At 44.4% G+C, this 17,413-nt stretch overlaps 1 protein-coding gene across 8 annotated transcripts in view; it reads right to left on the minus strand.

The window, feature by feature from the left end:
- Window positions 1–9,796, minus strand: part of meis2a (Meis homeobox 2a) — an 80,669-nt gene extending 70,873 nt beyond the window's left edge. For 2 of the 8 annotated variants that reach the window (XM_035610288.2, XM_035610289.1), the window contains exons 1-6: window positions 8,903–9,792; window positions 8,128–8,354; window positions 6,451–6,592; window positions 6,071–6,121; window positions 5,541–5,591; window positions 4,823–4,972 (exon numbers count right to left, since the gene is read on the minus strand). In XM_035610288.2, the coding sequence (XP_035466181.1) occupies window positions 4,823–4,972; window positions 5,541–5,591; window positions 6,071–6,121; window positions 6,451–6,592; window positions 8,128–8,354; window positions 8,903–8,914 (633 nt within the window). In that variant the 5' untranslated portion in view covers window positions 8,915–9,792. Of the gene's footprint in view, window positions 1–4,822; window positions 4,973–5,540; window positions 5,592–6,070; window positions 6,122–6,450; window positions 6,593–8,127; window positions 8,355–8,625; window positions 8,783–8,902 lie in introns of those variants that run through there. The other 6 variants (XM_035610287.2, XM_035610291.1, XM_035610286.2 and 3 more) reach the window with 5 other exon arrangements.
- Between the last annotated feature and the right edge of the window lie 7,617 nt (window positions 9,797–17,413).

Raw genomic sequence — 17,413 nt, forward strand, 5'->3', positions numbered from 1 at the left:
CCTAGAACCCAGAGGGAGCGGAAGAAATATGTTGGTGTAGTAGCAATGTAAGGTAGGCTGAGAAGGGGCCCGCTGCTGTTGCAGCGTGTGTGCGTGTGTGTGTGTGTGTGTGTGTGTGTGTGCATTGTACTGTATGAGGAGCAGCTACAGGGATCCCATGCTGAACACGTACAAAATCGCTGACACAACAGAAACATTGTCTATAAATCATAAAGCGACCTGACATTTCAAGACACATCTTGCCACCTGGCATAAACAGGGATAAAGTCCTCACATGCTTTTTTAAAAAAAAAAATGGTTGGGTTGAGCACGTAATTATACACAGCCGCTTTAGAAAAGTGAAGGCGCACTTCTATTGAACAGCTGAGTACTTACAACACCCTCAATTATCCTGAATATAACGATTCCTTAATTTAGCTGCTAATAATTCAATGCAGTGTGTTTTAACAGACACGAGGAATTGTATAGATGCTTGAAAACTTCCTCTGAGGCAAATACAACCATAGTAGTGAATGGCACATTAGATGTGCAAATATGTCTTCAGAAAGAAGAGATTAAATAAAAAATAAGAAATGTGACAACTATTGTGATTCATGGGTTTGGCACCCATCAAAATGACACATCCCAAATATGAGATGTCATAAATATAAAACAGTCATTATAGACAATTCTACTTTCATATATTGCTTTTTAACAAATAACTCTTTCAGATGAATATGTAAATATGTGTCCGTACCATCATTAGCAGCATATGTTGTATTTTTGATGCAAGTCAACATCCCGTGGTCTTAAACATCAATGCTGGGCAGCTATTTTTCATCGCCTTCATTTACAGCACACATGCAGTTAAAGGAATGGGAGTGCGAGAGGCTCAACAAGTGAGCCGAGCCTCTCTCCAGCCACGGTAGCGATGATTAGATATGCCTGCCAACAGGGCCCTGCCTCTGAACACTAATCAAATAGGAAATGTAAGGGCCAGACATCCCACCATCACAAAACAATTGTGCGGAACAGACAGAGCGGTCCAAGTCGGCGGTGCACTGAGCAAGAGGGAGAGATCCAAACATAGTTGGTCCCCGAGGAGAACAAAGCTAGTTGAATTAGAACACCTCCAGAACGGAGAAATTCCACGGTTCAGCAGGCCAGCTCGGCCCGAGGGCTCGCCGTCCACAGAGAGGGGAGGCAGAGGGCCGCGTGTGCGCTGCGCCATGCACAGCGAAGTACACAAACAGGACATCACTATAAGCACGCACCTCCACTGCAGTAAATCACAGCATGGGCGCAACATAAACTATTGCATTACTTGACTGAGCCTGTGACATCACCATATCTGACCAATGGTCTGCGCCCAGAGCCTGGACCAAAGAATCAAATGTAAACGGAAAGGTCTCCCCCCCCCATTTTCCCTTTCCAGCCATGCAAAGTGTAGATAAGCGACACCACAACCTCTATGGGAACTATACTATCACTCCCTGAGCAAAGCTCTCCAAAACAAAGTGGCGGGTCCTGCAGATCCTACGGACATTCTGTAAGACAAATCTGGAACTATGCAGAAATTCAAAGGCCGCTTCAAAAGCACATAATGCATATGCATTGAGGAAACGAAAAGCCCTCTGTTAATATGTAACCTTGACTGAAGAAGCAGCACAATAGCACGGGAAGACACAAAGGCTAATTCATTAGAACAGATAATATTCAGACGCCATTAATTCTATTTGCCTCCCTAATTGGATGTAGCACAGAAAAGACAGAAATTGTATTCATTAATTAAAAGACAAGAGAGCAAACCATTGACAAGAGCACACACACACACACACGCACACACACACACACACACACACACACACACACACACACACACACTGTATCAACCGTTTACAAATCTACACCCTCTGTGTTTTTTTCCACCCTCCATCACCCTTCATGTGTAATACAACATATTTTTTTCTTCAGATCACCCTCGTCCTTAAATAGGACGGGGTTGATCTGAGGAGGGCCAATGAGTTAGGAAAATCCTTGGGTGGGCTACATGGTAGAGACAGTCACCGCAAGCGAAGACGGGAAATCAACAGTGTCAGCAAGAGACCTCATCGCGCTCTGGCTATACCATAATCCAATCATCTCTAAGACAATGCAGCATTCAAGTGTAAATAAAACTGTGCTTATTATGCTCTTACTGTCAGGTACAGAGAGGGGAGAGGAGGGGAGCAGAAGGAGGTAGAGAAAGGACACACACACACACACACACACACACACACACACACACACACACACACACACACACACACACACACACACACACACACACACACACACACACACACACACACACACACACACACACACACACACACACACACACACACACACACACACACACACACACACACACACACAAACAAGCTCAATGGGCTGCCTCCTTCCCAGTGAAGAGCCTCATCATCTCCAGAAAAACCAACTTTCGCCAAATGAGATGTAGCCCAGGGCTATATATTAAAAATGCATATCAAAGCAAAGAAAAATGGACGTGAGAGATTCTAACTAAATAAATTAGCATATCTAACTATCAAACCGCCTTCCTCTCAACGATGAGAGGCAAGGACAGAAATGAATAATAAAATAGAGCCAAATACAAATGAAAAAATAAAATAAATAAATCAAGGCAAGTAGGACAGAAATCGCTTTTCCATCCGCGGGTGCAGTTCTGCAGCCAGTTGCAATTTTGTGCATTGTTCTTCAATATTCAAAACACATTTTCAGGCATGCAGAGCTGGACTCTTTTTTTTTTAATTAGATATGGAAATGTCTCCTAAGGAAGTTTAATATTTACTCCAAGGTTTTTAGATCCCGACTGCACTGTCCACATTTTTCCTCAACAGCTTCACTTTCTGCAAATAAAGCACCCTGCAGGGTGAACACATGCTCACACACACTGTACAAAGATAAGGTGTTGTGTTTGTATTTGTCAAAAAGAAGGCTGCAGAATATAAAATCCTTTTTTTCAACTCAGACAGAACAGCAAAAAAACCGTAAAAAAACCCGCCCAAAAAAACCTCTCCACCACAGTGTAATAAAAAGTTCATTGGTGCCACAAAAGTGAAATAAATCCATCACAACTTTAATACCTAATGAGGTGTTTGGTCCAAATGACATCGAGACAAATGACTTGTCGTGCAACCTCCTCTGTTTATTGCCTCTCCTGATTTGCTTTATTGGCATGTCAAATTTTTCTAACCATCAAAAAATATTCCTCACAAGTGGACTCATGGCAAAGGCTGATGGCGCCTCTGCAGCGCGGGAGACACCATTGGAAATTGGCGTCAGTCTCGACCATCTGCCACGGAACTAAACAGGCCAGTTTATCTAATCTCCACAACATAAACAACAGCATGCCTCATTTCTGCACTTGTGTTGGAGGACCACAATATTGCCGTTTCTTCCCTCGAAGCAGCGTCGGCATCTTGGGTCTAATCGTGGTTTAATTCAGCCCTGTGCGGCGCGGCTGCGTGGCCCTATGGCCAAACGCGCCGGGCTTTCAGAGGGAATCCACCGCTATTGGGGGCGAACGGCCAGACAGCAACAGATGCAGCGCGGTGACTCTGCATAACACTTAAATCTGCTTTAATTCCTAATAGGCTTGGCCTTGTGCTGCTGCGCAGATATTAACTAGTCACTTTGTTGCGATGGGCGCTCATCTCTTTCCCACCCAAACATTATGGCTCTATCACATGCGCGCGGGACAGATATCAACTCAATAATACACTGTCAGCTCGATCCATGCAGCGAGGGGGGGGGGGGCATTCTGTGTTTATTACACCGAAAATGCACGATTTAAAACCAAGACATCGATTTTCAAATTTAAAGCTCCTGTTTCTTCAGGTGCACATAATTGAATTCAGCATTATGGAGCCTCCAGCCATAAAGCGGGGAGCAGAGGAGAACGCCACTGCAGAGCGAACCGCGCGGCGAATCAATACGGAACAATTAAACACATTAACATCAACGGCAGTGGAAAGGCCTCCAGACGAACCATCATATGCCTTGTGAACTTGACATTGATGGTAAGCCTTTAGCTCGGAGATCTATTCCAATAGGCTACCACTTTCTCCACCTCTGCAGCAAAACCCACAGCTTTACGCGCAGGCCACATCCAGCTCCCACAGTCCCAAATATAAAGCCCCTTTCTTTTTAAATATTGGCCTAAAGCTACAGCTTAGCACTGATACCCTGCTTTAACGTTAAACCTGCGTAACAGATAATTGCCTCACGTTTTTTCCCCCCTCTTCGGCGTGCAACTCTCCATAACGCACGGCGGCGATTTACGCACGCGCACACTAATAAACACACACTCTAATAAACACACACACACACACACACACACACACACTGAAACCTCGGGCACACAAGCAAGCACGGACGCATTATGCACACATGACCGCCCCTAATCAAAAGACTAAAACAATAACTCGCTCTATTGTATCACATCTAGCTTTTGACCTTAGAACATCGATCGACAGCTTCCCCTCGCAGAACAGAGCAGGCTCTATTTACTGATGGCACAGCGGGGTCACGCACTGCAGCGGAGGCTAAGTACCCCCCCCCCCACCACCACCACCACCACCCACCCACAAAAAAAACAAAAAAAAACTGGCATGATGAGAAACATCACAACTAATCTGACCACTTTTCTGAAATGGTCTGCAATTCCAGTACAACTGTCCCTTAACGTTCCAGTCTGCTCAGGTATCCTCCCCATCAGCAGCAGAGACGCACGACGAGAGCACGCCACATCACGAATGCAACAAACGGTTGTGTTACTTACGTGATCTGCAAGGTTAGTCGATGATCCCGAGAGTTCTTCGTGATCTGATTTCGAGCTGCCATCCCGTTCGTCGATTACTAGATCTATTGGCATTTTTCCTTTCAAACAACTGATGTACCGGTGGCAAAAATTGTCGCAGAGCTCGTGCACCTATAGACAAGGTGAAGAAGAAAGAAGAAAAAAAAGTTGTTTTAATTTTTTTTCCGGATGAGAGGTGAAAGACGCCGAGGCCAAGTCCAAGAATAGCTCCACGATTATTGGGCATTATCGGCGGCGAGGAAACAATAGTGAAAATTGTTGCGGGGCTTATTATTCTCATGAGACCTGAGCAACAAGTTGAACGACAAAAATAAAAATAAAAAAATAGATAAAGAGCATGCAGTTAAGCTGGCGAAATAATGAGCAGCTGAAACTAAATCTGCGGATCGATAAGACCGTGCAACGTGAGCAAAGAGGCTCCAGCGTCTTTGATCAATATTCACTTCAGCTGCACAAATAGTTGGCTAAATAAAATGGCATATTTTATGAAAATGAAAACTTTCTGCCCCCAACACAGGTCGGTTTATTTATTTTTTTTATTATTTTTTTTTTTAAAACAGTGCACTGACGCACGTTCAATAATATCAGTTCCATTAACACACAGGACGTTCGTGCAGGTGGCGTCAGTGCATTTGCCACAGGTCAGAAAAAGACCAACGTGAAGATTTACAATATTTACCTTTTCTAATTCCAAGAGGTGAAACCGCAATACTTGTATGGCTTGTATCATCTGAAAGTAAAAGAAAGATAATCAGAATTGATATTACAAATCAACACACACACACACACACACACACACACACACACACACACACACACACACACACACACACACACACACACACACACACACACACACACACACACACACACACACACACACACACACACACTTTGGAGTGTACAGCCAGGCAGGAAGAAAACATCTATTTCTCCAGTCACTACACACTGCATGGTCAGCTGGGTCAGTTGAAAAGGGGGAAGGCTGGACAATGACAGCGGCGAATGTGGTCGCACAGCTCCACTTCAGAACCGATCTGAGATGCGTGCGGGGAGTTTCAAATCACATGTTCCCCTCAGTGACCGTGCGATGCGGCGGACACTCCACAGTGTGCACGGTCCAAAAACAGAGTGCGCGGCTGCGACAACCGCAGCGATACGCGGCGGTCGCTGAGATGGCACAGGGGGTCAAAGGGTGTGCTCACTTACCAAATTGTCCAACTCTGGATTTGATGAAAATAAAGGTTTTTCTGCTCGGACCTAAAGAGAATAAAATAACACAGCAAATGTCGAAGTTAGTTTGGGTATGGAATGTGTGCGTATTTTTTTCAGAACTGGATTGACAATGCAACTCCAAATTTCATTAATGACACAACGTTTGAATTAAGCATTATTTTTGTTCATTTTTTTTTGTTTTTTTTTTGCAGAGAACACACACTTTAATTTCATGTCACTGAAGAGAAATTGTTTTGTGGCAAAAACAAAAACAAAAAATTATGTGAGAGGCAGAAAACCATGCGTCATGACGCTGGCCACAACATCCACAATACATGTGTACTTTGTTTGGAAAAAATATTTAAAAAATTGACCTGTTTGGCAAAGACTGCAATGTCCTCATTGAAGGAGTCTGAGGAGCAGACGTCGCCGCCTGCTACGCCGGGCTCCCTCGGAGTACACGTCGCCAGCTCGCACTTCTCAAAAACCAGTGCGAGCAGTGGGAATAAAGGGTGACTGCAAGAAGGGAAACACAAGCCTGAGCACAAGCCCACTGCAAAAGATGTCCAATCGACCCTTTAAAAACCTATACTCCCCCCCCCCCCATAAATTATCACACAGTTTGATGAGATATTGTTCCTACTAATTTTCTCGCCCCTGATCTCTCCCTCTATCCAGAGACATCGCCTGATCACAATAGGGATAAGACAACAACTAAAGAAAAACCCCCAAACGGTCTGGACTGGATTCAAGAGAATTCTTTTTTTGATTTTTAAGACAGACAGACAAAAAAAAAAGAAGAAAAATACGCATCTGGAATATTTCAAGTGCTCGATTTGACAAAATGAAGGATTTTACGTGGCGCGTGACATGAACCGACTGACACTTCTCGCAGTGCAAAACGATAAACGGCAGAGGAGTCAACAGGAGTCCACAAAACACAAGACCGACACGCACAGCGGTGCTCCCCGAGCACTTTGCAGGAATTATGCAGTTTGCTAAAGAACTTGAAAAAGAAATACTAATTTTGCAGCGCCACGCCAGAGGTGCACAGAGGACTCGGCCAATTCGTCCATAACAGGCGTATAGTTTTAACAGTGACGCGGAGGGGAATTAAAAAAAAAATAATATGGGCGAACTCTAACTTCCAGTCGTAGAACAACATGAACACAACTAAAATAATTTTAAAAAGCTCAAATAAAATGTATTGGAAGGGAAAACGTAACTTCATAGAGCATGGCACAGGTTTCTGTATTTGTATCATTTTGGATTTGCGTCCGTCCATGAATGAAGGTATGAACTCTAGTCCACAATGTGAGCAAAAGAGATGAAGTGGATTTACTCTGCTACATCCCAGATTATGATGATACACGGCGGATTATCGTCCGTCTTGCGTACACGTGTTGAGCAACGTCCGAAAACTACGAACACGGTTTCTGTCATTTTTGGAGAATAAGTTACAAAGTTGTAAAGACGCACGGTTGCGTTTGGACGCGCTGTGTGTGTGTGTGTGTGTGTGGGTGTGTGTGAGTGAGTGTGTGTGTTACTGACAAGTTTCTGCACGTATCTGAGTCAAATAACCGTGCTCTGTAACATTAAAGCAAACTTTAAAAGATGAACTTGTTAGGTAAGAAATATAGTCGTTTATTATTATTATTATTACACTTCCATGCAGCCTGTGACTTTCGAGCTTGGGTCGTCGTGCACCGAGAAGCTTGCACATTATTTTATAGTTTTGTATTTCCAGCTCGAGGCTTACTCCCACTCACTGCAGCCTCGACGGTGCCTTCCTCACAACGCGTAGAAAATGACACATCCACACAACTCCCCTGACCCAACAACGGAGCTGCGACAGATGCCAAATTTTGCCGTGCAACCTGTACAAATCACTATTTATATTCGGCGGCGGTGGAGGGAGCAGCTCCGGCGAAGTTGCAGAAAAGCAACAAAACAATACCACAAAAAAAAAATAAAAAAATAAAAATAAAAAAAGTTATAATGATATCTGCACGCGTGTTTGGCTCGTGCAAAAAAAAAAAAAAAAGCCTTACCCATAAATTTGATCTTTATCCCTCTTTAAAACGTCGTTGACAGCGGAGCCCATGCTGGTGGGCATAACGTTCGGGTGCGGAGCGTGGGCTCCGTAGTGCTGGCTGGCGTGCAGCGGCGGTCCGTGGTTCAGGTGGTGGACCTGGGGAAGCGGCCGGGGACCGTGCGGGTCCCCGTACATCGACGCCGAGACTCCGTCCATCCCACCGTAGTGGGCCAGCTCATCGTACTGGGGATGAAAATCAGAGCACAAGTCAGCGGGCTGCCCGGTTACTTTTTTTGGAGACAACATGTTGCAAAGTGTTTTTACGCAAAAACAACAAAAAAGGAGCGAGAGAGAGAGAGAGAGAGAAGCATGCACGTCTCGTTGCGAGTTCACGCAAAGGAGGAAAACAGCAACAAAACAAAAAAACCCCCAATAACAACGCGTGGAAAACGCGCCGCGGACCGGGGTGTAGAAAAGTGCTATGTGCTGTAAATATGAAACGGTTTGTCTTTACCAAAAACATAATAACTCAGACGCTCGCCGACAGAGACTTTGGTGAGTGGAGAGAGCGAATTCGTTTGGAGTCTCTCGTGTGAAACTGCTCCACGACTGTCGCGGAGGGGAGGCTGTCACTTCGCTCGAAGAGTAAGGGCGCTGCAAAAATGTCCAATATAGCGGCTTTGATATGAATACTTTGTAAATTCGCCTCCGCCCGACGAGGGGGTTAGCGACACGACGGCCTCCCTACGGTGGATTTGAACAGGTATAAGTGTAGGAGATTTAAAACCTACCCTTTGCGCCATCAGGCTGCGCTCCAATAAACTCCTGAATCTGTCGTATATTTAATATCCCAGTCCCGGTCGGAAAGTGATTTAGTGGCAGGATTCCTCTTTTCAACCAACTTTGCGAATGCTCCTATTCGCCAGTGTGGTTCAGTTGAAATCGTCGCATCGGAGAGTTTTGCAATTTCTCTTGTTTTCCCTCTTTCCTCGGCAAAAAGGGGGGAGAAAAAAAAAAAACGTGCCAAAGTGAAGGTTACAATCGGCCCATCAACAACCTGCATGTAACTAAACTGTCGTGTCTCATGGCTTTTTGCCACTCCAGCTGTCAATCAAAGCCAGAGGTTGTCAAGGTAATGAATGAATGACGGTTGGTGATGATGTTCAAGAGAAGGACGAATCTTTTTAGTCCGTTTTCATCCCGCGAGTCCGCGTCTCCTTTAACGCTTCCAGATCGCTATCTTGTTTTATTATCACTGCAAAGAAAAGAAGAAGAAGAAGAAGAAAAAAAGAAGAGGGGGGGAAAAAAAAGCAGGAGAAATTAAGAGATTGCGACTCGGATCTTTCCTTGCTTTCCCCCCGTAGGTATTTCGTCTATCTGGCGCGACTGAGATGAGTGAGTGTCAGCGAGTGTTGGCAGGTTGGCTGCTAGCTTGCTTATAGAAACAGAGTCAGTTCGCAGCGCTGAGCGGTGGGCGAATGAAATGACGGATCCCGGAAGTAGTGGTGGCCATAGCCAGTCCTGCAGCAGCTCCAGAAAAGAGAGAGGAGAGACCAACTCGTGTGATATGCAGAGTACATGCGAGGCACGGGGACGGCTTCAAACTCCACACTGGGGGTAGAAAAGGCAAACCAGCACAGCTCCAACTCCCACCCAATTCCCCTTTTCGCCGAGAAGAGACCTGAAGAAAAAGCAGAGAGGGATGAATGGAATTCTTTTTTTTTTTCTTCTTCTTCTTCTTTTTTTTTTTTTTTTTTTACCAGTGCGGACACTTGGGGCTGCAACTGCTCCGAGTTACACCGGCACAACACTGAATGAAATAAACTGCACGAAGTATGAGTTGGAGCAACCGTGGTTTCATTTTAAAAGCAGAATTACGCACCACGCGTCCAAACTTTTACGCACGGTGAAATGGAAACATTACAAAAGACCAAAAAACAAACATATTTTTGTTTCTACTTTTTTCCCCCATTCTTGCGGTGACATAAGTATAACAACATATTTGAATGCATGAAATCATCCGAGGATCTTATGATTGATGCTTACTTGTTATCTGTTCTCTGGTTATAAGTCGCTGTGTCTACATAATATCTCGGTAATACCTCCTAATCTTTCAGCTAATTATTGCTCAGGTCTTCTTTTTTAATTTTTGAAGCAAATTAAACTGCACGCAGCACCCCTCTAAGCCCCGAATGAACTTTTCCAAGAAAGGGGGGGGGGGGGGGGGGGGGGGGGGGGGGGGGAGTGAAGTGAAAGAAAGTAATTTTGTATGTTTCTTTCGCCCAATCCCCTCTCTTGATAGAAATTCGTGCCTTACCTCAGAGTAGTCAATTATCAAAGCTCCCCGAGATCATCAATCATGTGGGGAGATTGAAGTTTAGAGGAGGAGCAACGCTCCGGCCATCGATTGCAGTGGAGCTCCTTTTGGAGTCTGAGCACTTTTACGCACAAAACAGAAGCAGGCCATCTATCCCCTTTAATATTTAGCTCCATCAATGCTAATATGGCATCAGGGCTGTATTGATAGGTATCTCACATAAAGGCTCCATTTATGGCTCCGTGACATTTTTGACGGTGGAAATTAATTATTCACAGGTTAGGATTAAAGCAGACACACGCTCGGGGAGATGGGCTGTGGCTACCGTTGTGGAGGGTCACTAAAACTCCCCACAACAAACAAAAATACCAAGCAGAGTTGCTCAGAGTCGATTACCGACAGAAAAAAAAAGGCAGGCTTCTTTTTTTTTTAAAGGGGGGTAAAAAGACTTAATAAATGAAACCGTGACAACTGTTATGTTTGTTGGCATAAAGGGGGGGTGGGAAGTGTAGCACTGCAGGGTTTGACAAACGGCTGTGTGGACATTTCAACGTGCAATACCCCGGGAAGGAGCTGCAGAGCGGTGCGCAGAGAGCCAAGGCACTCGCCGTCTCCAAGTCTCTCCTGCACTCTGTAAACACAACCAGCCCGGCACACTCTGCTGTCGAAGACTTGACTTCTCTTCTTTTTTTTCTTCTTTTTTTTTTTTTTTTTAAATATAAGCTAAATACTATCGTTCACATTGACTTGTGCACTAACGCCTGACTCTTCTTTCCCCCCCCCCCCATTCTCCTCCTCTGGACAACCATGGTAAGTAAAGCATAAACCTTATAACATGTCTTCTACCGCTGTGTTGAGAACGCGCGTCCTTTCCACGGCGCAGTGGAGGAGAAGTTGTGAGGCTTGGACCACGAGGGAGACGAAATGAATAGACTTCCATGTGCGTGTTTAATCTCCCGTTCAAGTGCACAGTGCGATATCCCAAAAAATATTGATTTTAAATCGCAGGCACTCGAGTTAAATTTTTAAACAAATTCTTCGGGACTCTGCGACTTTTACCGTCATGTTTGCACATTTATTGGGGGGGGGGGGATGTGTGGTTTTGCCCCCGAGGAGACTGACGCAAACAGCCGAAGAGCGTGTGAACATAGCGGAGGCTGATTGCGCGTGTCCAGTGCGCGGCTCCAGCAACACGGAACGACGTGACGCGTGAGAAAAGAAAAAAAAAAGCCTTTTCTTCGGCGAAGAACTATTTATTTGAGTAATTAATGGAAGAGCCATAAACACAGGGCGTCGTGATTAACAACGTTCGGGCTGTGAAATGGGTTCATTTCGCTTATAAACAGCCCTTGATGCGACAGTACACAAGTCGGTGTTTAATTTTCTAATTTCATTTTAATCATCATTCACTCAGTAGTTAATTAAAATTAATTTTCCCTCATAAACAAGACCTGTGCCAACTTCAACTCCCCCTGCTTATGACCTGCGCGCGTTTACAAGCCAGACGACTCCAGGAGGGACACCTCTACCATATAGACTGTTACACCTCTTTCTTTTCCTTGAAGTAGTTTTTATATTTCCTATAAGGCACTCTCACGTCTCGGCCCTTTTCAGGTGCACACACAATCCTTATTAAAAATAAAAATAAAATAGAAAAAAATCGGTGGATGGCATTAACAGGCGGTAACATTTCATCTGGTGGTGTCAAATTGAGGTCAGTTTAGGGTTAAAGCTCTCGGTGTCCGTGTGGGACATGGCCAGCTGCGTTTGGACTCATTTGGGGGCCGAAGGCTCCATTTCAAGGAAAACACCAGTGGGACAATCACCAGGCTAAAGATCCACAGTGTGTCACATCCTGAAGGTGCAGCGGCACCGCCTGCATGCGAGCGGGCAGCGGCACTGAACTTCCCCACTCTCCTGTTTACTCTTTGCGGGGACTTACAACCCCTCTGCCCCCCCCCAACCCCGCAGGGCTACACACACACACACACACACACGCACACACACACACACGCACACACACACACACGCACACGCACACACGCACACATAACAAGCCTGTTGCTAAATATGGAGAGAGAGAGAGAGAGAGAGATAAAAACACATTGTTGATTTAATTCCCTCAAAAAGATCACCGATATGAAACGAGCTTCAAATCCTCTTAGTGACCTTAAACACTCCTGGAGAAAACAATCGGCGCTCGACCGCAGGAACAAATAAAATCGCCCTAATCTTGTTTGTAACTTTGTTCTTGCCTGGCCCTCTTCAGCGTTTGAGATTATGTAAATGAGCACAGCTAATGTATAGAGCCAGCTCAGATAAGACTGGATCATAGACTGGCTGCTAGTGAGGCTCGGAAAGTTACAAACAAAAAAAAAGGCTCTCTTTTTTTTCTTTCTCATCCAGTTGCAGCTGCTGGTGCATATTTTAATGGAAGAGTTTAATAATTATTTTTTTTTGTTTGCAGTCAATAAATAAAAGTAATGCAGTGCTTCGCGATTCCCCCACTGTAAAGGAGGCACCTAATTATATCCTATTAATCACCGTGCATTTAATTGTCCCCGTGTGACACACATTCACGGGATTGTGTTTATGATTTGCTTAGGGATCGTTTGGACAACTCGTTGTTTTCCTCCGTCCCCTGCATCTGAACTCCGGTTGACCCCGCCGAGTGAAATGTGACTATAGGGTTTCAGAAAAAGTGGAGTGGGCAACTCAAATACTTGTAAAAGTTTCGCGACTAACTGTAAATTCTTCAGCTCCCAAAGCCTCATTTTCCCCTCCACCGATTCTCAGAGTCTGGTGTCAGAGGGTTAGTAAAGGGGAGGGGGGGGGAGAGGAGGCCAACACAAGATGTAACTGTGGCTTTCTCTCTCTCTCTCTCCTCCTAGACACAGTGGGGAATATGCGGCCCTCTAGCGACACCTGGCGGCCGTAGACGAGCTGTCGAGGGGTTTATTGCGACACAGGAGAGGAGAAGGCCCACAACATAACAACGAATCAAATGAACACGGAAAAAATGCACACCAGTCAAAACGAAGCCGGGTGTTGAAATTAAAGATTGAAAAATTAAAATAATTGCATGCCATGTTTTTGCCAAATTTGCTTGCAATGCTCTGGCTGCAAATTCGTTTAGTCCCCGTCTGTCACACAGACTAGAAAAAGGGGCCTTTATTATAGTCATAGTTCGACTTTAATTTACGTGAACAAGTTTAATTTTGAATCGTTGGATTTAAAAAAAAATGTTTTTGATTATAATTCAATTTCAATTTAAAATACGCTTATGGGCAAAAACGCGTTTAATCTCAAATGTTGCCGAAATCTAACTCAAGATTTATGACGTCTAATTTTTCGCCTATATTTGTATTCTTGGCATCTCAACCACTTTGATAACATGCGTTAGTTCATGTTTAAAACAAAAGCAACGGTGACCAAATTAAACCATTAAGCGTTAATCTGTCATTGAAAGGGATTCAAAAAACAAAAAAAACAAATATGAAACGTATTAATTTGTTGTGACTTGGAAAAGAGCGCGTCGAAATAATGCACCCTCTTCAAATGAAGTATTCAATTATTTTTAAATGCACCTTTAGGTGGATAAAATATCATTATCCAGATGTAAAGTTTTTTTTTCTTCTCCTGCCCAAACGAATATCGGTGCTGATAGGAGCAGCGTGTTTTCCTATCGCGTAAAAAAAATAAATATATATATATATATATATTTATATATATTTTCTTTCAGCAAACTGCTCCTCCGGTGTAACACCCCGCGTGTCCCCGATGTCTGCAGCCTCTTCTGCAGAGTCTCGGCTCTGCTCGGCTGTGACACAGTTTGAACAGGTCACCGCCGAGATTAGAGCCCGGTCGTTAACGCCTGCTCGGATACACCAAATGCTGATTTAATGAGCTTGCATTGGGTGTTTGTCCCAGAATACCTGGTGTGCATGTGTTAGTAACGCCACACACACACACACACACACACACACACACACTGTAATCCCCGTGTTTCCCCCCACTTAACACGTGGCTTTACGGGGACAGCCTATATATACATATATAGATATATATATATATATATATGTATATATAGGCTGTCCCTGTAATATATATATATATAAACCTGCAGCCACGAAAAGGGCGATCTGCGCAGATTGGAGTATGATTCTGGTCTTTTGTGTGGCTGCAGACTGAGCAGGTCTCAAGCCTATAAGGCCCGTATCCAGCCACATTACCTCGTGTAATTGAGAGAAGTTTAAGTGGAGGCCGGGAAAGCGAAGGAGTTAATAGCGGTGACCCTCTCGCTGTGCCTCTGTCGCTCATCATTTATCAGGCTTAAGGGGCTTAAACAGGCAGCGCGGACCCACCTTTTATTACATATCAAACCCGCTCTCTCTCTCTCTCCCTCTCCCTTATCTACATCATAGGGAATACATGCATCGTTGCCTGTTATGCGGATTTGGAAATAGAAACATGTCCAATAAAGTCGCCCTCCTCCGCTGATCAGAGGAAATATGGCTCCAGGCGCCGCGGAGACAACCCCGGCGGTTTAAGCCCTTATTAAATTGTCTTAATTCCCCCTCTCCACTCTGAAGTGAATATGAATTCCACTCTTGTGTTTGTCCGGTCGCAGTGCGGACGCGCGGGGGGGTATGGAAGTGTGGAGGGTTGTTTTTTTATTATTATTATCATGCTCCCAATATGATGAAGAAGTGGATCGAAATTGCGCACGGTGCCTCCAGAGTTAAAGCACGGCTCCTCCAAAATATTGCAAGTTCCTGGAGACGTTCAGCATGACTGTAAATCTAAATTATGAATGATAATTATGATGAAAATATTAGTGAGACAAAAAGAAAAATCATCTCTTCTCCCATCAGACAAGCTATGTGTCTGTGCAGCTTTCACACAATTAATTAAAGGTGAGAAGAAAAAAAAAGAGAAGAGGCTTCCTTGTGAAAAGTTGGTCTATATTCGTCCTGTCTTCTGTCAGTCTCGTCTATTTATTACCTTAATGAATTACAGCCTCCTCCATAATAATCAGCTCAGCCTCGACTCTGTGCAAATGTGTCCCCCAAGCGCATTTGTGTGGTAAGGAACGTTTTAAAGTTTAATGTTTTCAGTGAGGAAATCAGCTTTTTTAAAAATTCAATATTTGGCTACAGTAGTGTGTTGTTGTTGTTGTTGTTGTTGTTGTTCTGAGACCCTGTGTTTCAGTGAAACTTCAGGGCCATGCCTAAGTTGTCTGCCTGATTCCTCCAAGGAGAGCTCAGTCAGTCAGCCTGAACGCAGCTGCATGCACGCCGAGAGTGACGGATTTTGATATTCTAGTCACACAACAGAGCAAACACCGCTTCTCCTATTCAATAAACATCATTGACAAGCTTCCATATCCAGCCGTTTGGAATGCGGAGCTCAACCCCGTCAGCACCATCAGCAGTTTTTTAAATTTAAATTTGTAAATCACAAGTAAGATTTCACTTTTGAATGTTGTTGTTGTGGATATCTTTAACATCACTACATGTAAATATTGCAATAAAGTCACTTTACTGTAACTTTGTACTTCTATTGATTATTTCCCCCAATTGGTGCTTTGATTTAATGCCATTAAATATTCAAAACTATCTTTTGGTTTGTTCTTCTCTTCTTTGTTTTTGTTTTTTAAATGCATGTCTCTGCTTAAGTGAAAGGTTCATTGAGTCATCACACACACACACACACACACACACACACACACACACACACACACACACACACACACACACACACACACACACACACACACACACACACACACACACACACACACACACACACACACACACACACACACACACACACACACACACACACACACAGGTTAATCAAATGACTGAACCCCACAGAGAGAAAATAAGATTTCACTTGAGTTATAATAATTTTGCACTCTAGCAATGCTTTTTTTCTGTAGGAACTCTCCCTGTCTGAGCCCGGGCTCACTCTTCACAGCACAGGACGGCACTGCTCGAAAAAAAAAATTGCCGTACATTTAAAAAAAACAGACTCCGCTTGTTCAACACGGCGCAGTGCGTGTCTTGCCGATGTCGCTCGTTTGACATACACTCGCATGCAGGAAACAATGCAGGTAAATACATGCAGATGGTTTGTTTGTGTTTGGGTGCCTTGTTTTTTGTCCCCTTGCTTTCTTTCTTCCCCCTGTTTGTGCTCCCCATTGCCATCCCCTCTCCCGATACCCACAGTACCACCCCCCCCTTCCCTCCTGCATGCCTCCCTCCTTCCCTCTGGTCTGGTTCTGCAGGAGTTCACATGATCAAGCAAGGTACCCAGGTAATTACCTGGCATTGTCAAATAAAGCGACCACTGATTCAAATGAGGAGTGAAGTATCAAAGACCAGCGTTGCCTTCGCAGCCACTACTTATCCACACAGGAGACAGAGAGGAGATCTGAGAGCTCGGGGACCTGCGGAGAGGCAACATCAACATTCAGCTTTCCCCTTCCAAGATAAATATCACCAATAGGACTAACAGAGCCAAACATGCCCAGGTTCACTAGTAGCAGCATATTTATTTGAATAACATATCCTGCTTGTGCATTATTAGCTCCTGGTATTCTTTATAGTGGCTGCAGTGCCACTTTAACAAGGAGGATTTCGCTCTGTTCCTGGCCCTTCCTGATGTCGCGTCCCGCTGAGTTTCTCCCCAAAGGTCAAAGGTGGGAAATTCATGAATGTGTTTTGTGGCTCTGAAGCTCGTCGCAGTCAGGGGCGGCCGCGCGACGTTTCCCCATCTTCTGTTACAGCGTTTACTCCGCATTCATGGATCCATCACAAAAATGCAGGAATAAAGTCGCCAAGGTTAAATCTGAAGAAGCGGAAAAATAACGTCTGGCAGAGCAAAAGTCCGCAGCCTGATTGACCCAGATCACCGCAAGAATATTCTGTATATTTGCAAAGTTCGTATTTTATTTTGCTGCTTTTACGACATAATTCAA

Source organism: Scophthalmus maximus, chromosome 15 (assembly GCF_022379125.1).
Source record: "Scophthalmus maximus strain ysfricsl-2021 chromosome 15, ASM2237912v1, whole genome shotgun sequence".
Taxonomy (NCBI): Eukaryota; Metazoa; Chordata; class Actinopteri; order Pleuronectiformes; family Scophthalmidae; genus Scophthalmus; species Scophthalmus maximus.